The sequence below is a fragment of the Crinia signifera genome, chromosome 2, assembly GCF_055691185.1.
Source record: "Crinia signifera chromosome 2, ASM5569118v1, whole genome shotgun sequence".
Lineage (NCBI taxonomy): Eukaryota > Metazoa > Chordata > Amphibia > Anura > Myobatrachidae > Crinia > Crinia signifera.
The window spans coordinates 277,116,429-277,143,886 of NC_139218.1; the positions used below are offsets into that span (position 1 = coordinate 277,116,429).

Sequence of the window (27,458 nt, forward strand, 5' to 3'; positions counted from 1 at the left end):
GCCCCACTGTGTTCTGTAACCCCCCTGCCCCTCTATGTTCTGTAACCCCCCTGCCCCACTGTGTTCTGTAACCCCCCCTGCCCCACTGTGTTCTGTAACCCCCCTGCCCCACTGTATTCTGTAACCCCCCCACTGCCCCACTGTGTTCTGTAACCCCCCTGCCCCACTGTATTCTGTAACCCCCCCACTGCCCCACTGTGTTCTGTAACCCCCCTGCCCCACTGTGTTCTATAACCCCCTGCCCTTCTGTGTTCAGTTACACCCCCCACTGTGTTTTGTCACTCTATTACACCCACTCTGTGATCAGTCACTGTTTTCTTTCACACTCTGTGCTATCATTAACCCCCCCCCCGAATTCTGTCCCTCTGTGTTCTGTCACTTTGGCCTGATTCAGACCTGTTCGCTAGGCTGCGTATGTTTATTGTGCTTAATATGTTAAAAGGGGCATTTCTGTGTGGCATAATGTTTAAGGGTCACTACTGTCAGTGGCGTGAGGTGGGGTGAGGCAGGTGAGGCACAGCCTTTCCTGTCATACTAGCACATATGCCGGCGTTTTTAATTGATAAAGTATGTAAAAAATGCAAATAATTTATATTTAAATCATTAGCTAATCATTTTTATAGTCAAAACTCTGGAGTAAAAAGTCTATGGCAGGTGAGGCAGTGCCTCACCTGGCTACCTTTTCTTCACATCTCTTATCAAAATTCAGTGAATCTCCTGCAGTACACACTGCTGCACATGTGTATAATGCTGGTATGCACCCAATGGCTCATATATTGTGTGCATATCTGGCTCTGGTACTTGCCAGGGACTCTTCAGCCATTTAAGTCACCGCACGTCCATGACTACTGTTGTGTGTCATAATGTACATATGGGGTACTACTGTGTGGCATAATGGAATAATGGGCACTACCATGTGGTGTAACCTGACTGAAGGATGAGAGGTAGGGCGCAAATTTATATTTTTGCAGGGGGGCACCGAACACCCTAGCACCGGCCCTGTACACGCTGCTCAGGTTTTTTTTTCTTCTGCCCCTTCAGCTCCCCAGGAATTACATGGGGTAAATTGCATGCCATTTATCCCATATAAAAAATGACACATCAAGTGTCAAATCATTAGTGACACTCGCAGGGATCTGCTGGGGGAGCTCAGGGGAAATTAGGTCCGACTTGTCCTTTGGGCAAGTCGGCCTAATGTATGGTTTCCTTTACACTGTTCTTTTGCGCTTTATACTTTCTTTCTACTGGTGTTAGCCTTTTGTGTTCATGTGATAAATCCACAAATATAAGTGCCACTCCTGTCACTCATTTTGAAAGCACTACATGATAGCTATGTGTCAGAAAAGACACACGATCTTCATTTTAAAAATTGGAGAAAATATGGGCCAAAAACAATTACCCTCAAAAGTTATTCTAGTAATTTGTAGCAACCACTCCACTGATTATTGGTTTTCCTATAATTACATCTAAGGAAGCCCTCCAGCATGACTATGATTTTTTTTTTTTGGTGTTTAATACACTTCTAATACAATTTAGTTCACATCTATCCAGGTACCAAAGAGCCCAACTCACTCAGATTAAATCGATGGCATAAATTTAAAAGGAAGAACATTATTTTATCTGTTTTTGTTGACAAACATTGTGTACATACTGTATATTTGTACAAATTATATAAAATTGAAATGCTTAAAATACAAGTCATATGGTACTGCTGTGATAAGTTTTTCAGGCAATCCATTTTTTAACCCGTTTTCAGAGCCCCCAAAATTGCCTGTTTTTGCGTCTAATTACATAGAAACCGTGACAGATTCACGGACCCATGTTTTTTTTTTTCAGCTGCAAACATGAAAACAGGCTGACTTTGGGCTAATTGGGTAGCCCCGGGCCTGGGGGACTCGGGCAATTGAATCCCCCCCAAAAAGTTTAATATGTGGCTGTCTGCCAAATTAGAAAAGGTCTGGTAGTACATATCAAGAACTGGACACCACTTTCACACTGTTCGGTACAGTATGTGCTGTTTTGGAGGCATAAACAAAACCTATTCATTTGACTATTGCCTATGCCCACTGGAAATAATCTTACTTGAAAAAGCAAATTTACACACTAAAGGTAGAACATATACTGTAGGGACATATGTTTTAAGCCCGGTAAAGTGATAACACGTGATAAAGCAAATATACACATGAATGGTAGAACATTTATTGGTACTTGTGTAGTACCAGGGCGCCCACTAAGAAATTTGCTTAGTGGGCCATTCTTCATAGGGAAATTGCATCAAATCCTTTTAGTGCTGTGCGATGCAATCTTCCTAAATAATTTATTCACTGCTCTCTGGCACTGGGCTTATCTCATGCCATCGCACCTCACGCAAATCGCATGCGGTCGCATGTGATTTTATAGGGTGCGATGCCATTAAGTTAACTACTCTGCAATGACATGCAATGAGATTTTTAGGCACCCACCACTATCCACGCAACCCCGAAGAGTGGCGAATGCGTCCTCCTGACCTTTTCATGCACCCACTATCCATGTCGCCATGGAGTCGATTTTATATAGTGTGGCGAGCGCAGTGAGCCACCGAACCCGAAGCGTGGCGAGGGGACTCCGATTACTTTACATGTATTCAGCGTCCGCTCACCACACTGTATAAAATCAACTCCTCACCGACGTGTATAGTGGGGGTATGAAAAGGTCGGGAGGACGCGTTCCACCACCGCTCACCATGCTTCGGGGTGGCGTGGATAGTGGGGGTGTTTTAGGAGCACATTCACACGGCCCTATCATACATCTGACACAGTAATGACAACATGTGTTAACGATTAACTTTCAATTTAGTTAATAATGAATAATAAATATAACACATTAATTAATATAATTTATAAAGAGAAATCAAGTGAAACAACAATTAATTAAGAAAAGAATAGAGGCCCTTATTCTGGTTGGTGCGTATATTTCCGATTTATTTCGGAGAGGTCCGCACGCCACGCTGTGCGGAGATCGTACGAAAAAACGCCCACCACATTCGGACGGACTCACTCTTTAAGAAGAGGGCGTGTTTACGGACGACATCCAAACCTTTGCGTGTGCGGTGGACACACACATATTCTGAACGGGCTTACAGCGTATGCACGGTCTTACCGCGTCAGAACGGACGGGAACCTGCCCGTACGCACCGATGTTATTGGTGAATGTAAAAGTGACATGTATATTTATATTAGTGATAGGAAGTTCTGTCCATTGCTTGCAGTGTAAATGTGTATAACAAATGCAGCCGTGCTTTGAGCATATATTTGTGTGTTTAGTAATGGTCCATTTAAGCTACATTGAAGCAATGAGAAGAGTGTAATTAATGAGTAATGAGTAAAGGAGTGGATTGTATTGTGTTCAGCTGACATTGGTTGAGGTGCGCCAGTACTGATTGGGCGTTCCGAATGCCTAGCGCATGACCGAGTGGTGTCCGCAAAGCAATAATTGCTTATGAAGACCGCATGTTTCCTGCCTTTTTGTTCGCGTGCATTCGGTGTGCTGTCCGAATGTACGCGTACCATAATTAGTGCACTCCCTCGTGTACTCCCATGTTTACGCCCAGTTTAGCCCACTTTGAAACTACGCCCCTGTGTAGTTCCGAATGACGCCCATAATACGCCCATATTTCCTGAGTGAATGCGGTGCACATTTCTGTACGGTATTGGTGAGAACAAGTACGGAGACCTTGCGTGGCACATGCGCATAGCGTTGCCCACGCATGCGCAGACGGCTAAAAAACGCCATCCGAAAGAGTGCGGGAAAGTACGCACAGACCAGAATAAGGCCCAGAGTCACTATGAAGACAGTGCATTTTCCTTCGGCAGCAGCGTCAGATCATGTAGAATGAGGCAAAATGGATTACTAGCGCCTAGAGTCTTTCTCCACATGAACTCTTCCGGGTAGGAATCCAAATGTCTGTGGGAGGTGCCTCTTTGGCGCTTGTTTCGTCATTTACACGCCCCCCACAGCCGCTCTATATTTTGCTTGTGAACCCCTTACTCCAGGTCAACAAAGTTATATCGATGGATCACATGCGCGTGCTCATATCCGGCCTGCTGAAGCTGCTCCGTGTTGTAGGCCTCCAACAATCCGAATAGATCATCGATCCAGGAGCTACAAATTTGTTGATGACGGCCATCAATGTAGTGGCATCTTGCTTCTCCACTGCAGTGACAAAGCAGGCACCAGTCTCCCTGCAGATTCCGCCAAAAATCCACATGATTTTTGCGCTTCACGAAGAGACTTTCATCCACTTCGACCACCATGCCAGGACTGCCAATTTGCCTATGGGGCTGGGAAATTAAGTCAATAGTGCATGCCTCCAGCATCAAGGTGTACTGGACAGAGGTTTTATTCGACATGTGCAGCTCCTGGTCACAATACGCCACACTTGTCATCTCCTCTGCCCATGAGTAGATAAAGCGGACAAGGGTGAGGAAGGGTAATCGGCATCCCGGGAACCAATGCGCCGCTCTGAGGCTCAACTTTTTGCGGCAGGCCTTAATGTGGCAGCGCCACATGCTTTCCTTCAGGGATAGGTGCATCGGGTGCCGGTTTACACAATTTTGCGTGACCGGCAGCTACTGGTGGCGCTGGAAAAACATTACAGCCTCCTCCTCTGTATTTGGCAAGGTGAACATGGTGACTGGTTCACCTGCCATCGCTGTCAGCTCTGTCGCGTTCTCAGCTTTCCCTGATGCACTGTCAGTTATTCACCTCAGACTGAATCTGACAGTGACGGGGAACACTTACGCAAGCTCTGACTGACTACGCTATTTGTGCAGCCTACGCTTATTCAGAAAGCACAGTTACTCTACCCACCAAACGTCCATACCATATTAACTACTGAGATCGCATTGCATCGCACGCATCACATGCCACTAAGATGGCCCATGTGATGCGATTGCCTTACGCTTGCGTACGTATGTTAATTGGGCGCCCTGGTACTACACAAGTACCCATTTATTGCTAGAAGTTGTAGTATTTGGCTGTGTCTAGGGCTTCCATCAGGAGTAGGTGTAAAAGGTTGGGGCACAGATGGGATGTTAATAAAGATAAGATATGGTGACAAAGAAAGCAAGCAACACGGTCAGAGACACAGATGTGTCGCGGATGATGGGCGTAGACTCTCATGGGGAGCGGAGGAGAGACATAGGCGCACATCAGGAGTGGAGTGTCAGGCAGAAACACACATGGGGGACAGAGACACACAGCTGAAAAAGAAAATGAGCAGTGGCACTCATTTGAGGGACAGATGCATACATTTGGGTGTAAATTTAGAGTAATATGATTTGGATTTGCCCTGTGTTTTGCTGAGATTAAACAGGGGTGTGATCATTTGACATAGGTGTGGTTTTTAAAATAAAATTTATGAATTTAGTGAATTGTATTTTATGATGGTGTAGCATACTTGCCTACCCTCCCAGAATGTCCGGGAGTCTCCCGAAGATTGTGTCCCCCTCCCGGCCCCCTGGCAAGGTGGGTAAGGCTCCTGCATTCCCTCCAGAGCCGCCCCCCCCGGGCTATTGTGTGTGCAGTATTTATTAAAGTGTTAACAGAAAAACATGTTGTGGCCTCCCCCCCTAAAAACATAACTAGCTACCTGCTATTTGAGCCTGATTCTAATATATGGATAAAAAAAATATTTTGGGTTCTCCTGTATTTATGGAACCAGCACTAGGCTGATGGACCCAACTAGTAAACCCAGGCCAGGGATTCCTGGATAAAATGATCCCCTTTCCAGTGCACCCATACCTGTGCTAAGCCCAGTGCTATCCCCACAACTTCTGGGGAGTGGGTGCCAAGCTGATAGCATTCAATGAGTTTCTATTTAAAAATAATATTGTTTTTTACAGGAGGACTACAGATTTCATCAATCCCCCCATGCATTATGGCAGATGGAAAACCCCAAGTACCAGCATGCGGGGCACTGATTGGGGTTGGAACCTATATGGAACCTATATTTCCCTTGTAATTTTTTTTTTTAAACAAAAACTCACTGAATGCTATCAGCAGCCATAAGCCAGGAGTGCTGGGTGCCGGACGGCTCTCTGACAGTCAGGATTCCGTCAGTCATTCCTCCGACGTCGGAATACTGACTGCTCCCTCATGGGGGTCCACGACCCCCATAGAGGGAGAATAAAATAGGTTGCGAGCGCAGCTCACCACCATGCCCGCAGCGTGGCGAGTGGAGCGAAACCGCAAGGGGCTTCATTGCGCACCCCACGCCGACGTCTGACTAATGACTGTCGGGCTAATATACCACACCCGGAGTGCTGGGGATAGCGATGTGCTTTAGTTCATTCCATTACGTATGACAGAGAACCCTACTTAATTTTTTCCCCTGTATTTTCGAACCAGGTTGGGCTCAAAGAGCTTGTCATGCTTTGTTTGAACTTGTAAATTCCCAAGTTTGGAAAAACAAATGGGATAAATTGCAAAATCGGCCAAACACAGAGTTTAGTAATTTTACCCCATGGTGTTGATTGAAAGGTAGAGGCATTCTTGAAAGGAAAAGATCGAGAAGCAATCATGTGGAGGGTGGGGGGTGCACCATAGGTATATAATCCCATATAAAAATGACACATCAAGTGTCAAATCATTAGTGACACTCGCAGGGATCTGCTGGGGGAGCTCAGGGGAAATTAGGTCCGACTTGTCCTTTGGGCAAGTCGGCCTAATGTATGGTTTCCTTTACACTGTTCTTTTGCGCTTTATACTTTCTTTCTACTGGTGTTAGCCTTTTGTGTTCATGTGATAAATCCACAAATATAAGTGCCACTCCTGTCACTCATTTTGAAAGCACTACATGATAGCTATGTGTCAGAAAAGACACACGATCTTCATTTTAAAAATTGGAGAAAATATGGGCCAAAAACAATTACCCTCAAAAGTTATTCTAGTAATTTGTAGCAACCACTCCACTGATTATTGGTTTTCCTATAATTACATCTAAGGAAGCCCTCCAGCATGACTATGATTATTTTTTTTTTGGTGTTTAATACACTTCTAATACAATTTAGTTCACATCTATCCAGGTACCAAAGAGCCCAACTCACTCAGATTAAATCGATGGCATAAATTTAAAAGGAAGAACATTATTTTATCTGTTTTTGTTGACAAACATTGTGTACATACTGTATATTTGTACAAATTATATAAAATTGAAATGCTTAAAATACAAGTCATATGGTACTGCTGTGATAAGTTTTTCAGGCAATCCATTTTTTAACCCGTTTTCAGAGCCCCCAAAATTGCCTGTTTTTGCGGCTAATTACATAGAAACCGTGACAGATTCACGGACCCATGTTTTTTTTTTTCAGCTGCAAACATGAAAACAGGCTGACTTTGGGCTAATTGGGTAGCCCCGGGCCTGGGGGACTCGGGCAATTGAATCCCCCCCAAAAAGTTTAATATGTGGCTGTCTGCCTAATTAGAAAAGGTCTGGTAGTACATATCAAGAACTGGACACCACTTTCACACTGTTCGGTACAGTATGTGCTGTTTTGGAGGCATAAACAAAACCTATTCATTTGACTATTGCCTATGCCCACTGGAAATAATCTTACTTGAAAAAGCAAATTTACACACTAAAGGTAGAACATATACTGTAGGGACATATGTTTTAAGCCCGGTAAAGTGATAACACGTGATAAAGCAAATATACACATGAATGGTAGAACATTTATTGGTACTTGTGTAGTACCAGGGCGCCCATTAAAAAATTTGCTTAGTGGGCTATTCTGCATAGGGAAATCGCATCAAATCCTTTTAGTGCTGTGCGATGCAATCTTCCTAAATAGTTTATTCACTGCTCTCTGGCACTGGGCTTATCTCATGCCATCGCACCTCACGCAAATCGCATGCGATTTTATAGGGTGCGATTCCATTAATTTAACTACACTGTAATGACATGCAATGAGATTTTTAGGCACCCACCACTATCCACGCAACCCTGAAGTGTGGCGAACGCGTCCTCCTGACCTTTTCATGCCCCCACTATCCATGTCATCATGGAGTCGATTTTATATAGTGTGGCGAGCGCAGTGAGCCACGAACCCGAAGCGTGGCGAGGGGACGCGGATTACTTTACATGTATTCAGCGTCCGTTCGCCACACTGTATAAAATCAACTCCTCACCGACGTGTATAGTGGGGGTATGAAAAGATCGGGAGGACGCGTTCCACCGCCGCTCACCATGCTTCGGGGTGGCGTGGATATTGGGGGTGTTTTAGGAGCACATTCAGACCGGCCATATCATACATCTGACACAGTAATGACAACATGTGTTAATGATTAACTTTAAATTTAGTTAATAATGAATAATTAAAAAATGGATTACTAGCGCCCAGAGTCTTTCTCCACATGAACTCTTCCGGGTAGGAATCCAAATGTCTGTGGGAGGTGCCTCTTTGGTGCTTTTTTCGCCATTTACACGCCCCCCACAGCCGCTCTATATTTTGATTGTGAACCCCTGACTCCGGGTCAACAAAGTTATATCGATGGATCACACGCGCGTGCTCATATCCGGCCTGCTGAAGCTGCTCCGTGTTGTAGGCCCTCCAACAATCCGAATAGATCATCGATCCAGGAGCTACAAATTTGTTGATGACGGCCATCAATGTAGTGGCATCTCGCTTCTCCACTGCAGTGACAAAGCAGGCACCAGTCTCCCTGCAGATTCCGCCAAAAATCCACATGATTTTTGCGCTTCATGAAGAGACTTTAATCCACTTTGACCACCATGCCAGGACTGCCAATTTGCCTATGGGGCTGGGAAATTAAGTCAATAGTGCATGCCTCCGGCATCAAGGTGTACTGCACAGCGGTTTTATAGGACATGTGCAGCTCCTGGCACAATACGCCACACTTGTCATCTCCTCTGCCCATGAGTAGATAAAGCGGACAAGGGTGAGGAAGGGTAATCGGCACCCCGAGAACCAATGCGCCACTCTGAGGCTCAACTATTTGTGGCAGGCCTTAATGTGGCAGCGCCACATGCTTTCCTTCAGGGATAGCTGCATCGGGTGCCGGTTTACACAATTTTGCGTGACCGGCAGCTACTGGTGGCGCTGGAAAAACATTACAGCCTCCTCCTCTGTATTTGGCAAGGTGAACATGGTGACTGGTTCACCTGCCATCGCTGTCACCTCTGTCGCGTTCTCAGCTCTCCCTGATGCAGCCATCACTGTCAGTTATTCACCTCAGACTGAATCTGACAGTGACCGGGAACACTTATGCAAGCTCTGACTGACTACGCTATTTGCGCAGCCTATGCTTATTCAGAAAGCACAGCTACGCTACCCATCAAACGTCCATACCATATTAACTACTGAGATCGCATTGCATCGCACGCATCGCATGCCACTAAGACGGCCCATGTGATGCGATTGCCTTACGCTTGCGTACGTATGTTAATTGGGCGCCCTGGTACTACACAAGTACCCATTTATTGCTAGAAGTTGTAGTACTTGGCTGTGTCTAGGGCTTCCATCAGGAGTAGGTGTAAAAGGTTGGGGCACAGATGGGATGTTAATAAAGATAGGATATGGTGACAAAAAAAGCAAGCAACACGGTCAGAGACACAGATGTGTCGTGGATGATGGGCGTAGACTCTCATGGGGAGCGGAGGAGAGACATAGGCGCACATCAGGAGTGGAGTGTCAGGCAGAAACACACATGGTAGTAATATGATTTGGATTTGCCCTGTATTTTGCTGAGATTAAACAGGGGTGTGATCATTTAGACATAGTGAATGGCAGGGAGTCTCCCGAAGATTGGGTCCCCCTCCCGGCCCCCTGGCAAGGTGGGTAAGGCTCCTGCATTCCCTCCAGAGCGCCCCCCCCCCGGGCTATTGTGTGTGCAGTATTTATTAAAGTGTTAACAGAAAAACATGTTGTGGTCTCCCCCCTGAAAACATAACTAGCCACCTGCTATTTGAGCCTGATTCTAATATATGGATAAAAAAATAATTTGGGTTCTCCTGTATTTATGGAACCAGCACTAGGCTGATGGACCCAACTAGTAAACCCAGGCCAGGGATTCCTGGAGAAGTGGAGAACCCCCTCTGTATAAAATGGTCCCCTTTCCAGTGCACCCATACCTGTGCTAAGCCCAGTGCTATCCCCACAACTTCTGGGGAGTGGGTGCCAAGCTGATAGCATTTAATGAGTTTCAATTTAAAAATAATATTGTTTTTTACAGGAGGACTACAGATTTCATCAATCCCCCCATGCATTATGGCAGATGGACAAACCCAAGTACCAGCATGCGGGGCACTGATTGGGGTTGGAACCTATATGGAACCTATATTTCCCTTGTAATTTTTTTTTTTTTTAAACAAAAACTCACTGAATGCTATCAGCTCAGCAGCCATAGGCCAGGAGTGCTGGGTACCGGACGGCTCTCTGACAGTCAGGATTCCAACAGTCATTCCTCCGACGTCGGAATACTGACTGCTCCCTCATGGGGGTCCACGACCCCCATAGAGGGAGAATAAAATAGGTTGCGAGCGCAGCTCACCACCATGCCCGCAGTATGGCGAGTGGAGCGAACCCGCAAGGGGCTTCATTGCGCACCCCACGCCGACGTCTGACTAATGACTGTCGGGCTAATATACCACACCCGGAGTGCTGGGGATAGCGATGTGCTTTAGTTCATTCCATTCCGTATGACGGAGAACCCTACTTAATTTTTTCCCCTGTATTTTCGAACCAGGTTGGGCTCAAAGAGCTTGTCATGCTTTGTTTGAACTTGTAAATTCCCAAGTTTGGAAAAACAAATGGGATAAATTGCAAAATCGGCCAAACACAGAGTTTAGTAATTTTACCCCATGGTGTTGATTGAAAGGTAGAGGCATTCTTGAAAGGAAAAGATCGAGAAGCAATCATGTGGAGGGGGGGGGCACCATAGGTAGGGAAGGAAACAGGCTCTTGAGGGGATAAAATCATGGGAATGGAGTCAGGGGCACATATGTGAAGTGAAGGAAAGAACAGAGGCATAAATAGAAACTGGGAAGGACAGAGGCACTCATGGGTTATGGAGTGGGAGGCAGAGGAACATAAGTGATGGAGAGGCAGAGGAATTCATGGAAGTAGAAGGGGGTAGAGACACTCATGGAGGCGTGTGAGGCATAATGTGAAGAGGAGGAGAGGGGGAAGAAACAACTTAATGTGATATATAGTGTAGAGAAAACACAGGGGGTTCATAGGGCTGTGCATGGCGCGCAATGATGGCAGGGGAAGAAGCTGGAGGGACGGCGGCACTGCGGCTACCTACTAAGAAAGGTCTAATGGGTGCAGGGGATGCCTGCTTAGCCCTCAGGCCCCCCAAAGGCCCGGGCCCCATAGCAGTTGCACCCCCTGCACCCTCCATAGTTACGCCACTGGTGTGGTATATTATGTAATGTGCATTACGGTGTGTGACATAATATGTAATGGGCATTATGGTGTGTGGTATAAAGTGTAATGGGCTTTGCGGTGTGTGGCACAATGTGTAAAGGGCGTTATTATAAAGTGGAAATCTGACCGATATTGTCAGGGCATGAATCAGGAACCAAAATATAGTGTTATGTATTGTTTGAGAGATACAAAATATAGTGTTATGTATTGTTATGTTTCACTGTCCTGCGTAAGTGTAATGAATACACATGTATTGTAACTTTGGAGTGTTTACAATCTGCATTGCACTTGCACAGACCAAGGTGCCTCAGCACTTATACACTCCATCACCCAGGGCGAACAAAGGAAAGCCTGAGCTTTTGCATACTGTATTTCTGCAACCAATTTTGATAGTGATCATGGCAGCATTACAAACTATCTCTAAATAAGGCCCCATGTCACTAAAATGGAAGGTTATACAGAATGTAGGCTACTATATTAACTACTAACAATACTAGATACAATACTAGATATTTTTGGAAAATTGGAGAATTACCACCTCCCAATGGTAGCTACTAAGATTGAAAGTAAAAAAAAAAAAAAACACATAAAAAGGTTTCTCACACACATTTATTTGAATTCCAGCCAGACTGTACACATATATGCTGGAGAAGACCCGTCTGATCAGCCAAGCCTCAGGCCAAAGCAACTTCCTTATTTTTTACCTTATGATTGATGGGTTGTCTGCCGAAGAGAAATATAACTTATACCTCAGAAGCACAACTACACACAGGTAAAGCAACGCCTTCCAAAGCATAAATGTATCTAATGAAAGTATAATAAAATGTCAACAAATATTTTCTTAAAGTTATTGTGTTGTAAATTCTTTATGAAGGCTGTTGTATTGGGATATGACTAACAGACTTGTAGAAGAATGTATTCTGTGTATTGCAGTGATTCCCATGATTTTTCATTGTGTGACTCATCTGCTGTGTACCTGTCTTATTAGTCATTATTCTGTGACTCACTTGTTAAAATATTGTGATGACTTCAAATGGAATTGTGTGAAATATTGATTCGCTATGTACAAGTATTTGTTGCCAACATTCTATGTACAAGTATTTGTTGCCAACATTAAATTACTATTTAATATCTCCAACAACTATATTAGTTTGTATAACTTTTCTCATAGTACATCATAGAAACACAGAATTGGTCCATCTAGTCTGCCCGTATCTTATTCTTTAGGTAAAAATGCTACCCTTTATGATCCTTACTTCTTGGTCACGATATTCATACGCCTATCCCAAGCATATTTAAATTGCTCTAACGTCTTAGCGTCTTCCATTGCTGATGAAAGCCTTTTTCCATTCTCCACTACCCCTGTGAAGTAATTTTTCCTCAAATTACCCTTGAGCCTCCCTGCCCCCTTTTCTTCCTTTGAAGAATGTTCCCCTCCTGTACCCTTTCCCTTCTCTTCTCCAAACTAAGATCTTAGTCTTTTCGAGTAAGGGGAGTATTCAATGTTTTTTTTCTCCATGTGCAGCGAATCCTGTTTAGGATTCACTGCACATTCCCAGGGTTCTGAAGGGCTGCAGCATTTGCTGCCAGCCCTCCCTGTCACCCTATTCAATGCTGCAGGGGCTCGCTGCCCCTGATGGCAAATTTTAATCCCTGCGGCTGCGGCGAATGCCACAGGGAGCCGGGAGACAGAGGCAGGCAGGGAGATGTAAGCCTCCCTGCCTGCCCCAGATTTTGTGCGGGAGGGCTCCCGGGGACACAGGCAGCAGAAGCTGCCCCCGGGAGAGCTGGCAGGGGACAGGAGTAGGGAGTCGCTTCACTGGTCCCACTCGTAATAAGCCGGGACCAGTGTGCAGTGAATATATGAATATCTAATGCGGCTTCCGGCCCCCTGCTGGTGACTGTGTAAAAAAAAAGTACAAAAAAAAATGTCATATATATTAATGAGTAAAAATAGCATACCCCTTCACAGAAAAAAAATCAGATTTTTTGACACCAAAAACCCCTTTTTTAAAAGATCACTTTCCAGTTCACCTTAAAAAGATGTCGAATGCAAAACGGTGAATCATGTCAAAAATCAGAGAGAAAGCAATTTGCCATCCTAGCATTGAATACACTCTTGGCAAATCCCAGTAAAAACCCCATTGAAATACACCAGCGAATTGCAGCGAGCATGAAATGCAGAACTGCCTGATTCACTGCAAGGAGTGAAAACAGCCCGATTCGCCGAAAAATCGGTGAATCGGGAGCATTAAATACTGGCCTAAGTGTTGTGATGTATACCATGCACCGTTTCAGTTGCCCTTCTTTGTGTGCTTTCTAATGTATGTACATCCTTCTGGAGATATTGCCTCCAGAACTGGGTACAGTTCGCAGTGACCTACTGTATATGAAGTGAATCAAAGAGGGTGGATAGGGAGGCAGTGTCAATAGCCGCAATGTTACGCTTGGTGATGGTAGTTTTTGGAGATGGAGAAGCAGAGAGGCAAAAGTTAAAAGAAAGAAGGCGATGGTCAGAGAGGGGGAATGGGAAATCAGAAATATCACAATAGGTGAAGACCAGATTTAGTGAGCTTCCATTAACATGGGACGAGGAGGTCAACTGGGAAAGTGAATAAGTGAGGTTAAGGAGTTTTAAGGCAGAGGTTTCTGTGGGAATGTTAATTGGAATGTTGAAGTCACCTTAGATAACGGAGGGAATATCAGAAAAAAGGAAGTGTGGAAGCCAGCAAGCAAAGTTGTCAAGGAATTTTAAGGGATTACCAGGTGGGTGGTAAATGACAGCAAGGTGAAGATTAACAGGTTGGAAGAGGCGTATAGCGTGGACTTCAAATGTAAAGAATGTAAAAGATGGTCCTGGGGGTATGAGTTGGTAGGAGTAAGTAGAGGGTAGTAGGATTGTGTAGCTAAACCACCAGTATGGTAAACCCTTTTCATTTCAGGGTGTGCCACATGACTGTGGCTGAAATGATTGGTTTGTTTGGGCCTCACAAAAAAAGAAGCGTCACCTCTCCCTGCACAAACTGGCTCTATAGATGCAAGATGTCATCCTCATCCAATTCATTTTAATGAACATCATCTTCTCCACATTTTGCGGAAGCAACCTTCTACACTGCTTAATGAGCAGGTTCCATGCTGCACTAAAAACTCTTTCAGAGTACACACTGGAGGGGGGACAACTCAGGTAAAATAGAGCCAGTTTGACTTTGTACAGGGGCTTCCAAACTGCCTCTTGTCCTGCCAGTACAGGTAAGGACTGTCTGAGATGTCTACTTGGATGCTGTCACTAAAGTAATCCTCCACCACAGTGATGGGAAGGTCCGACATCGCAACCTCCAACACTCTTTGACTCTCCTTGGGGATTTGTGATAAAATGTCTTTAGGAGGGTGCGGATGTTTGCAGTCGGCTGCCGGCGGTGTGTGCTGTGCTCGGTCCTGTGCCCACAATACACGTTTAGCATGGACGTAGTAACTGATACCAGCTTCCTAACGAAGGTCATTGGGAAGAATATCAAATTTACAACCACCAATGGATGCTTTCAGGGCATGCCAATGAGTATTGAGGTGAGCCGTACAATCACTTTAAGAAAAGTTAAGGTTTTAGCAACTGGAAAAGAAGTGCCTGGAACAAAAATCCTCTTTGGGCATACCATTCTGAAAGTGGAACCAAGAAGAATTGTCTGGTCCTTCAAGTCAAGAGCCAGAAAATAGAGCTAATGAAAGAGATACAACCTTATCACTAGAGAGCGTTGAAGATGCTGGGAAACCTGCCATGGAAATGAGAGAGCCTGAGTGACCTGCACCGCATGGGATGCATGCAAGTATCCACAGGCTATTAAATGGGCAGTTGGAGATGAAGATGTAGACTATGTTGTGATAGACCAGTTTCAGCCTATGCTTGGTCTTGCAATTCTACATCTAAAGAGCCAGATAGTCCTGAGCTTAGGTGCAGTGGGACTGAACTTGTGTCGCCATGGAACTTTTGTGCTGGCTGCAGGTGGCTACGAAAAGATGCGTTTATCTTTTTGATGTCCTTCTCTTGGGGCCTGGAATTTTCAGAAACTGGCTACAAATGGTGCTTGAAGACAAAAGCATTCTAAATGTGGTCCATGACTGTCGCTGTCTGGGGGATGTCTCGTCCCACCAATATGGGGTATCCATATCCTGCAATGGTAGGAGATGTACACCTGTTCTTCATGGAAACCAGGGGCTTCCTTCCCAATTGTATGTGTTCACTTAAGGAATATTTGGGTATTTAAATACGTAGAGCCAAGGAGCAGCGGGTGATTTGGGCAACACTGAGATCTGCTCCAAGCTTCCAAAAGAAATTCAGCAACTTTGTGTTTTCCAGCAAGTTAGGCAAGACTTACAAGCTGACTTACAAGCAAAGTTTAATAAACGATAACCCCACTATATTGCTTGATAATCCAATGTCTACACATTAGCAACTTTCTGTTTTCCAGCAAGTTAGACAAGACGAAGCAATACACAAATACATTGTCAATGGTCAATGGTTTCTTACCCGGGTGGCAAAGACAAGCCAATGAATGCAGCGAGGAAGCTGGATTTGACTCTCAGCAGTGGGATTGCTGAGCTCTGTGATTATTACCAACCGTCTCGCAATACATTGCTGAAGCAAGAAGTGGAGTGCAAACAGTTGTATGCAATTCAAGATGAGTCCACTTATCTTACATATTATTGACTCTCAGCAGTGGGATTAATGAATGGTGATGCAAGATGGAATTGTCCTTGGGCCCTCCCACCCTTATGTTGCGGAAATAGTACATGCACATGTTAGCTGATTTTACATCATTGGGTGATGGGTATTTAAATACATATAGCCAAGGAGCAGCGGATGATTTGGGCCACACTGAGATCTGCTCTGAGCTTTCAAAAGAAATAGTTTTCCAGCAAGTTAGGCGAGCGGAAGCAATAGATGAATACATTGTCAATGGCCAAGCGTTTCTTACATGGGTCGAAAAGAGAAGCCATTGAATGGAATAGCTGCAAAGGAGCAGAACATACTGGCAAAACATAACCCCCCCTTCCTTTTTATATCCATATATGCACTTGCACTTGAGTCAGGTGCATCCCCGCTCCTTTGCCTATGTCGTTGGTGCCTGTGTAGGCTTGAATGGCCTTTTGCTGCTCCTCCATCCTCTGCATCATATAGAGAGGGGAGTTCCAGTGCATCACAACCTCTTGTATGAGGTGATTGGCAGGTTGAGGAGTTTTTGCTGCCACTCCAGCTTTCGGCAGGCAGTGGCAGAATGGCAAAAGTGTCCAGCAATTTTGCAGGCCACCACAAGCATCTCCTGCAAGCTCCTGTCACTTTTTAGGTTGTCTTCCGATGTCATCTGGATGCGTGATGCAGGGTGAGAGCGGCAGCGGCAGGCTCCCGGAATAATATTCAGAATATCTTCATCTGCATTACAGTGTGTCTGTGAATGTGACACACTCATGTACATGTTATCTGGGCTTAAGGTGCAGTGCTTCCTGCTAACACTGCAGAATGGCTTCCCGGAGACACCTGTAAAACCCTATCTAAGTGTGATTCAGTAGCAGGACAGGTATGAGAAGCAGCCACCATTTTTAATCCTTGTCTGGGACTTGTGATTTTAGTATATGGTGCAATATGTAGATTAGCGCAGGGTTCCATTAAAAGAAAATTGGCCTTGCCTTAGTTTAAATCTGGGTCTGCTATTGTGATATGTCATCACCATCAGCAGCATCCTCCTCCTCATCAACTTCGTCCTCAGCGCCAGCTAACTCAATTTCCTCCTCCTGGTGTACAACATTGACAACTTCAAAATCAGTAACTGGACTGTGGGTGATCCTTCCAGCATATGCAGAGGGCGTGCTGCTAATGGTGGAAGGAGCCACCTCTTCCCGTACAGTGATGGCAGGTCAGGCTTCGCAACCACCAACACCCTTGGACTCTCCTTAGGGATTTGTAATACCGTGTCTTTAGAAGGCTGAGTTGTTTGCTGTCTTTTTGTTTACATTTCTAGAGGAGGATGAGGAGGAGGCTGTGATCATCGTGTGAAGCTGGTCCACTAGTCAAGAACTTAGGCCAGGTCCTTAGCCGTTCCTTGCCACTCCATGTGGTAAATGGCATATGGCAAGCTTACGTTTCTCCTCCAATGATTTACATTCATTTTTTTTCTTAACCATACTCAACTTTTGGATTTCCCTCGACGATGACATTGGGCATCGGCATTGGCAGAAGACGTTAATGGCATTTCATTATCATGTTCTGTGTCTTGACTAGTGGCAGCAGCTTCAGCACTTGGAGGAAGTGGTTCTTGTACTATTGGAGCCTCCATATTTTGGTTATCTATTATCTTTATGGAGTACAGCCACACAGCAGCAGAGACACAGAAAAAAATTAAAGGATTATTATTTACGTCAGCAACATTTATTGTAAAAAAAAAATTAAAGATTTATATTTTGCAGCACCGATGGCCTGTTCCAGCTTAGTCACACAGCAGCAGACACAGAAAAATGTAAAAGGATTTTAAGGAATTTATTTATGTCAGCAACCCTTATTGTCCAAAAAAATTAGATTCTTTTGCAGCACCAATTATTTTGCAGCACCGGTGTGCACATAGGTGAGGTGAGACTTGTATTACCCTCTCCCAGCTAACAGTCACACAGCAGCAAACACAGAAAAATGGAAAATGATTATTAAGAAGTCAGTAGCCCCTTTATCTATATAATAAGTTGTGTGTGTGTGTGTGTGTGTGTGTCTGTTGCATTACGGGCACACCGTGGCACTCAGAGACGAGGTACCTCTGGACCTGGTGGTGTGCACCTCAAAGCCATTTTTGGGAAATTTCACTTAGAAATGTAAAAAACACCAAGGTTCAATTTGCCTTAATTGAAGATCTGGAAAAAAGATCGATGATCTGGGAAACCGAAAATAAAGGAACAGCACCACACCTAATTTCATTGCTGTCATTGAGTATGAATGCAAACACATTCTAACATTATGGTGAAGGCTTTCAACAATTGGGAATTGTTGGGGAAATACATAGACCACACATCACACACACACACACACACACACACGTACACATTGTAAACACACACATCACACACACACACAGTACACCATATACGCACACACAGCACAGTACACACACATATATACGTAGCACACCTCACACACTTCCACATTGGACAGATACACACAACACACACACATACATAACACACCACAAGCAGTACAACGCACACCAATATACACTACAACACACCCCAAAACAGTACAATACATACAAATACACAGAACACACACACTTATACCTCTTTTCCACCAAAAAACCCGGATCCGACATGGCATTTGGAACATGGATCCAAGCCAGTTCGGATCTGGGATTTGCACCTTTTACACTGTGGTGCCTACCTGCAGTGTAGACGGAGGTGGCGCTTGAAAATGACATCATCTCCAAGCGCTGGGACCGCGATCACCCCCACCAGGACTGCCGATCATCGTGCTGGGGGCAAGCCCAGCACCAAAGTAAGCTGCTGGGCTGCCCCCAGCCCCGTGCACCCCTCCAGCCCCTGTCTGCGAGGAGAATGGATGCCACACACTGACATCCATTCACCTCCTCCCTGACTCCGCTGCTCTTCGCAGAGTACAGCAGACAGCAGCGGAGGCTGTGTGTGACCCCCGTCCAACCTCCATACTGACCACAGGATGCTGCCGTCCGGAGGTTGGGCTTCCCCCATTGATGTAAACAGGAGCCGGGTCAGATGAACGAGACAGGTAGCAGGTGGGATGAATGTGACATGTAGTGTGACATAGAGGTGCATTTCCCTGCATCACCCCACCAGCTCTGCACTGCATCACCCCGCCATCTCTGTCCCTGTGTCACCCCACCATCTCTGTCCCTGCATCTCCCCACCATCTCTGTCCCTGTATCACCCCAACGTCTCTGTCCATGCGTCACCCCACCATGTGGCATAATGTGAATTTTGGCTCAATCCAGGTGGCATAATGTGAATTTTGGCTCAATCCGGGTGGCATAATGTGAATTTTTGCTCAATCCGTGTGGCATAAAGTGAATTTTGGCTCTTTCTGTGTGGTATAATGTGAATTTTGGCTCAATCCGGGAGGCATGATGTGAATTTTGCCTCAATCCATGTTGCATAACGTGAATTTTGGCTCAATTTATGTTGCATAACGTGAATTTTGGCTCAATTTATGTAGCATAACAGGAATTTTGGCTCTTCCAGTCTGGCATAACATGAATTTTGGCTCAATCCGGGTGGTATAATGTGAATTTTTTGGCTCATTCTGTGTCGCATAAGGGGAATTTTGGCTCTTTCCGCATCGCATAATATTTAAGGGGCAAGTGTAAGGAGGTCTACTACTGTTTTGCATAATGTGTATAAGAGGCATACATCATGGTACACTACACTTAAGGACATGCCCCCTTTTCAGTGGCGGCACCTTCTTTTTCTGGAGTGTACACATAACTTCAGCCTTCAATTTCCCATACCCCTACTTAAAAAATTCCACTTCGACCATTTCACACACATATTTATACGTAACACACCTCACTCACTTACACATTGGACAGATACAATACAACACAACACACCACACCACACACCCACATACACTACAACACACACAAAAACAGTACAACACACACAAACACACAAAATTAAATGCATCATAGGTGCTAAATCTCAGGAGTGGATGTGGAATTCATCAACACACACAAGCTATGAAATCAGGAGTGGTGCGTTTCAAACAACAACAACAACAACACCCCTGATTTCATTGCTGGCATTGAGTATCAACGCAAACACATTCTAACATTATGGTGGAGGTTTTAATAAATTACAATCTTGAGCCTTTAATGCAGCATAAGACAACATTTTACTGCAATTTTGGAAATTGAAAAAAAAAAACAAGGTTTTCCTGGGCAACTCCGGGCGGATCAGCTAGTTGTAAAATAAAAAATATATTTTGCAATATGCACCGACGTGCGGCCTGCACAGGTGAGGTGAGACTTGTAGTACCCTCTCTCGTCTTACACACATTAAGAAGAAGTACAATAAAAAGGATATCTTTAAATTTGCACTGACGTATGCCTGCACAGGTGAGGTGAGACTTGCAGTACCCTCTCCCGGCTTACACACACAGCAACAGACACAGCAAAATTTGAAAGGATTATTAATAAATCAGTATATTTATTAATCCCTTTATTCTAAAATAAAAAAAGATGTTTTTCAATTTGCACTGACATGTGGCCTGCACAGGGTGAGGTGAGACTTGTAGTACCCTGTCCCAGCTTAGTCACACAACAGAAAATTGAAAAAGATTATATTATTAAGGTGGTAGGGACTGGGATTGGGACTGGAGGACAGGTAAATCAATCTATATGAGGCCCAGGCCCAGACTACAGGGATAAGTATATAATATACAGACTCTGTCAGTGTACCACCACACTACACTATGCCATACTTGCCTACTTTAGATTTCACCTCTCCGGGAGAAACCCGGAGAGGCAACATGTCAGGGGGGTGGGGGCAAGGCTGACATCACTTGGCTTTAAATGCTACGATCGCGTCATTTGGCCTTAAATTCCGCAAAATGCAGCGATCGCGTAATTTAAGCCCCGCCCCCTCATCACAGACCCGCGATTTACGGTAATTAAATCAGCAAGCAAGGGGGGAGCGCCTATCACCAGAAATCTGGAGACTTTCCCACCTTCCCGGGGGGGCGGGAGAAGGACCCGATTTTCGGGAGGCAAGCCTGCACTACACTAACACAGTCAGACTCAGCAGGTAAAACTACTACACCAAGCAGATTGTCACTATCAGCAGTGTAGAACTACTACACAACGCAGGTTGAACTTCTCACTATCAGCAGTGTAGTAGGTAAAACTACTACACCACGCAGGTTGCACAGCGGAATGGGAGAGAAAGCAGGGAAGACAGCCAGACATGCACACTGTTCAATCTCCTAGACTGGAGTGAACATGGTGCCCGCCCAGCCGTCTTTATATACATATAGTGACGTTGTAGTAACGTTGACCGGAAAACGCGAACAGGCTCATGAACGCGTTCGGATAGGGGGGTGTTCGGGGGTTAAAACGTAGTTAAAAACATGAGTGCAAGTGGGATGTAAGTGTATGCGACTTAAGCTTAGTGTGAAGCAGAAGCATAGGGGTGTATCCTATTAACTGAGAAGGGTGCGAGGTGTCGTTACCACGGCATTTAAACGCTGACAATGCCACCTGATCTTTCATACTTCACATACAATTGAAAATTGCTTGTTACCCTATGGGGCAGCGTGCACTTTTCTGCGATTCCGGGCTGTCGTAAAGTGTGACTGCTGCTGTGATGATTTGCTTTGACAAATTATTCCCAATTAATAGGATCAATACCATAGTCTGCGATTGGTGACTTCAAAGCATATTATAATAGTTACAGATTTGCATATGGGGCCTGATTCAGAGATGGAGCAGTTCATACAGTTGTTGTATCTGGACACAGTTAGTGTATGAAAATATGTTGCATCTTGGCCCTTATTCAGATCTGATCGCAGTACATATTTGTTCTCAAAATGGGCAACACCATGTGCACTGCAGGTGGGGCAGATGTAACATGTATAGAGAGAGTTAGATTTGTATGCGTTATTTTGTTTCTGTGCAGGGTAAATACTGGCTGTATTGTTTTCACACTGCAATTTAGATTTCAGTTTCAACACACCACACCCAAATTTAACTCTCTCTGTACATGTTACATCTGCCCCACCGGCATTTGTACTGCCATCAGGTTTCTCAAGTTACTCGGGATAGCCAGAGATTTCATTCACCCACGGTTGCAGCCACTGGCTTTGGCATGCCCAGAGAATTAGGCTTGGTTGTACTTGTACATTCACCACTCCCAAACTGTAGCAGTGACTAAGGCATTGTTTTTTCGGCATATGCACACACTACACCATCGACAGTTATACCATCAAATGATTTTATGTGATGGTTAGCAGCCACCATCCCATTTGATTTGATGTTTAAAGCCAGTAAACATTTGGTGTTGGGCTTCTGATATCCATCCCTACATAGAAACACAGTTTGCCATTATCAATGTACAGTACAATGTATTCCTATGCTTAATATGTTTTTTCTTTTTTTTTTCTACTGAAATACCGTAGAAGCAATATTAAAACTTATTCTACAATTTCTAATATAGTCTTTTTTATTTTTAGTAATAACTGAAGTGACAGTAAAGCTACAGATGAAATTGACATGACACCCAAAGTTAACAAATCAAATCTTTTGTTAATACTAATACATTTCACATTTTAACAGAGCTTATTATAAAGATATGATTGGCACATCTTCTGAGCTAATCTTCTATTTTGTCCTATTTAATGTAGGTAGACGCTGTCTACTCTCCATGCCACCTTCTTAAAGCCCCCATACACCAGAACGACATTGGACATGAACGCACAATCTCAATGAGTCATACGATGGAACGTGTGCACATCGTGTGTGGGATGCACGGTCCCGTCTGCACTTCTGATCCGTCCATGGTGCATTAATAGCCAGGTTTAGCTCCCTGAATTTAGAAAACAAAAATGAAAGAGGTTTGTCATAAGATTCAAAAACGATATAAGTACCTATGTCTCATATAACATGACCAACAAACTATCCACAAATACAGTTTGGTTGCATGTCATACATGTACCTGTCATGCTCAGCGATATATTGATGTGGTTAACAGAGGCGTAGCTACAGTGGAGCTGGCGGAGCACAAGCTCCCGCTGTGCCCGGCATCAGTCTCAGTGGTGTAAGGTAAGTAAAAACCCGGCGAGCGCTCTCACTGCGCATGCACTAGTTTGGGACGCCTGAGGCAGGGATGTGCGTCATGACGCCGCATCCATGCCTCCGGCGTCCCAAACTGGCGCATGCGCAGTGAGAGCACTCGCCAGATTTTTACTTTTCCCATTGAGACTGATGCCGGGCACAGCGGGGGAGCTGGCGGCTTTGCGTGTTCTAGGCTAGCTGCTGCGTACAAAGATGCAGCAGTGTTCATAGAGCAGTCAATAATCGGGCTTCTGCCATTTTTTGTACTGTGTGCACCGCTATCTGTGACAATACATGGTCTGCAAAAGAAATCAGTGTTTTTTTTCAGCTTTTCATTTTATTTTAAGTTCTTCTACTGTTATTACTTGGATATTTTTACACTCCTACTTGTAACTTCTGTAATTAAAGTTACTCGCTGGACCGCTCGCCAATAGGCGCTTGCGGTCCAGCAGCCAATCAGAAGCAGCATTGGCTGCTGGACTGCGAGCACCTATTTGGTTAGCTCTGGCTCAGGCGGGCACAGCGGGGAGCTGGGCGGGCAAGAGGGCTTGGCAACGAGCAAGGTCAGTCCTTTTAGCAACGAGCAAGGACAGTCCCCCTTGGCAACGAGCAAGGACAGTCCCCCTTGACAACAAGCATGAAGCCCATGGCATAGAGCATGAAGTTCCTAGCAATGAGCATGTAGGTAAGTGGCACTTATGTGACAAATGTGCAACGGGCATTATGGTGTATGGTATAATGTTAGGCCGCGCCCCCTTTTTGCAGTGCAAGGGTCCCGCCTACTACAAATCGGGGTGGGGGGGGGGGGGGGGGCGCGAAACATGCCCTTGCTCCGGGCACCATGGAACCTAGCTACACCACTGGTGGTTAATAAAGTTTGTTAAAATCAACAATCCAGCTGGTAGCTGGCACTGAAGAGGTAACTGGCACGGAGGTTTCTCACAGTAGTGGATATAGGACCTAAAACCTGTCAAACACAACATGTTTGGGGGCTGAGCAAGGGGCGGCACCATGCACCGTTCTTTAAAAGGGTTGTGTCACCCCATTATAAAGGCATTGCGGGTTCAATGTTTACAGACTTACTGGACCCAGCAGCGGCCAGTCTGAGTAAGCTTCATACTCTTTCGAATGGTGATCCAAGGCTGATTCCTCTGAAGCAGCACTCGGATCTTGTGAATGCAAACAGAAGTAATTTATCTCCTACAGATGCCTCCTGTGCGCTGACACCACAGGAGGCATCTCCTACAGATGCCTCCTGTGCGCTGACACCACATGTAAATACATTTACAGATTTGCCCAGCCACGTCCTTGAGGCTTAATGGTGTTTCTCAAATTGTGGACTCTCAGATCTGTGAGCACCCCGCGTGGGAAGTAGGCGGGTAACTGACATCCGCTGCCCGCCCCCCGCACCCGTATCATCAGGGAATTACCTTGAGAACACCCAGCTGGGCATTTCCATGGGCAAATCCCCCAGCCCACAGCCACACCCCCCCCCATGCGCACTGTTGTGTACGGGCGCCCAGTGGATAATCTATTCACCATGGCCACTCGCACACAGTGGCTGCACATGCGCATAACTGACTATACTAATGCGCAGTCGCAAAAAACGGTCCCCCGTGCGAACCGAATAAACCAGAATCCAGGGGCAAACGCAGGATTATCAGAAGGGGGTTTCCAGAGGGGCGGAGCAAAGCACGGAGATGGACACTTAGGTGACCCAGTATATGCCGGGTCAGTTAAAGTATTATAGATAGACCAAATGTATATAAATAATAATAATAATAATAAAAAAAAAAAAAAAAAAAAATAAAATATATATATACACATATATATATATATATATATATATATATATATATATATATATATATATATATATATATATATATATATATATATAGATCCATGTGAAGACCGCACTCGCACTTTAACATTGGGATAACACGGGGTGCCAGATAAAGGAGATGCGTATAACACGAATATCCAGTTATAGTCCGGGGTGTGTCAACACCTATATAGGTGTCGAGTATCCAGCACTCTCCTATTTATGAATCCAAACAAATTTTGTAAAATCCAAAAGTATAATCTTTAATCGTTCACACGTAGTCACATCAGGTCAATGTACAAGTATATATAGGGAATATGCCCCGACGTTTCGATCTTGCGATCTTTATCAAGAGGCCTATAATACACATGGTAAGATAACCTTAGTCAAATATAACGTGCAAAAAAAACAACAACATAAGAAAATAAGGTCAAAAAGGGTAAGGCAGGAATGAGAGGTTAACTTACTAAAATTCCTGTGTTTCAACAGAATCAACTGTGGAGCAGTGGAGAAAAGCCCTGGGTGACCGGAGCAGCTGCTACATGCTACTGCCCGGGCCCAGCTATTTATTTACTCTGATAGCCAATAGTGCACGTGGGCGCGGCGCTCACGTGCTAATAGCGCTACTTCCGGACTTTCCGGAAGTTCGGGACCGGAAATCAATGTCCGGTGACCCGCATAGCTGGAACGCACGGCTTCCTGTCTATGACAGGAGCCGTGCGGATGTAGACAGGAATGGGTATCGGCTGTATTAAACTACGTGTCGGGACCGGAAGCCTGTGTCCGGTGACACGCACTGTTGGAACGCACGGCTTCCTGTCAAATGACAGGAGCCTGCGTGCATATGCAGAAAGTCAACGGCAGTACGTAGAGCGTGCCATGTATAAACGGAAACATGACAGGGGCTGATGGTTAACCATATAGATGCCAGCTAAAAAAGTAGGCGCTGAAAATTTTTTTTTTATCATGTAATGTGATTATGACACTGAATCAGTGTACAAATATATAAGAGTAAAAAAGCTGGGGACGGTATTTAATGGAGGCCAGGTAATAATGTGAAGGTCAAAGTAAAAAGGCAAAGCTTTTTTATAAAACATGATTGCTTTGTAGACACTTGAATTCTCAAAGAAGAGAAAAAAATTAATTAAAGTAAATTAATTAAACCGGCTCATATTAAGTGAGATTTTTACTGGAAAAGTACCTTATTATTAATAGAATTAACAATTATACACTAATATGAGGAAAATTTTTGTTTTAATTACAGAGGAAAGTTGATTTTTATTTTATTTTTATTCTCTTTATTACTTTTTATTTTATTTTATTTTAATTATTATAGGAGAAAGTCATAATTTTAAGCACTGAGTCCCCTAAGGGGATTTTAGGCAAGGACAAGGATACGCTAATATTAGGTGTCGATTAGCTGGAAAAAAAGGGGGGAGGGATCAGGGTCACTACTCCACAAAAAAGGGACTGGTTTTTCAGGAAAGAGATCCAATTGTGGCAAACAAACTGTTAAGTAGGGGAGTGATACAATCTTAAAACATAGGACAAAAAAATGGGAAATATAGGAGACTATTAAAGTAGCATCTCCCAGCACTAAAGTTTAGGTGGTCAACACACATGGTGTTGTGTGCCAGTGCACTATAGCTGTGGGGCGAGTTGACATACGCAGAGTGGTAACCACTCGCAGTAAATTTAGAGACCTAGACATTTCCAAAAAAAGACAGCAGAAGCAAAAGCAACAAAAGCCAAAAAGAGAGAGAAAAAAAGAGAGGAAGAGAGGATCCTCAGTGATGTTATTTCAAAAAGATGTTGTAAGGGTTGTTCTCGTTAAGACCCCTCGGGGCCAATGTCCCAAGCTGGTGGATCCATCTGCTCTCTCTCTTCTTAAGCAACAAGCCACGGTCCCCTCCGCGGATTGGTGGTGGTATCCAGTCAATCAACCGACAGCGAAGGGAGGATACTTGGTGGCCGGCTTGTAGAAAGTGGCGAGGTATCGGAAGGTCGGCTTTGCCTGTCTCTAAAGCTACCCTTACCGAGTTCCGGTGATTAGCCATGCGCTCGCGGAATTTTCGGGTCGTCATTCCGACGTACGCGAGTCCGCATGGACAGTTCAATAGATATACAACATGGTCCATCTGGCAGTGGAGGCGGTGTCTGATTTTGATGGCTTTGCCAGACAAAGGGTGAGGAAATGTTGTTCCCGAGATCAGGCTGTTGCAGGTGGTACACCCTGTACATCGGAAACAGCCCGGTCTTCTAGAGTGTAGCCAAGTCGTATTTTGCTCCAAAGTTGGTGTTACCATTGGTCGCATAAGAAGCTCTTTTAAGTTTGGACCTTTTTTATAGGCCATCATGGGGGGCCCATACCTTTGAAGC

The 27,458-nt window shown here is 44.7% G+C and overlaps 1 protein-coding gene across 4 annotated transcripts in view; it reads left to right on the top strand.

Annotated features, from left to right (window-relative positions):
* Positions 1–27,458, top strand: part of MYO16 (myosin XVI) — a 388,109-nt gene that overhangs the window by 188,675 nt on the left and 171,976 nt on the right. For all 4 annotated transcript variants that reach the window (XM_083168667.1, XM_083168668.1, XM_083168666.1 and 1 more), the window contains one exon: positions 12,051–12,198. In XM_083168667.1, coding sequence (XP_083024793.1) covers positions 12,051–12,198 — 148 coding nt within the window. The remainder of the gene's footprint in view (positions 1–12,050; positions 12,199–27,458) is intronic.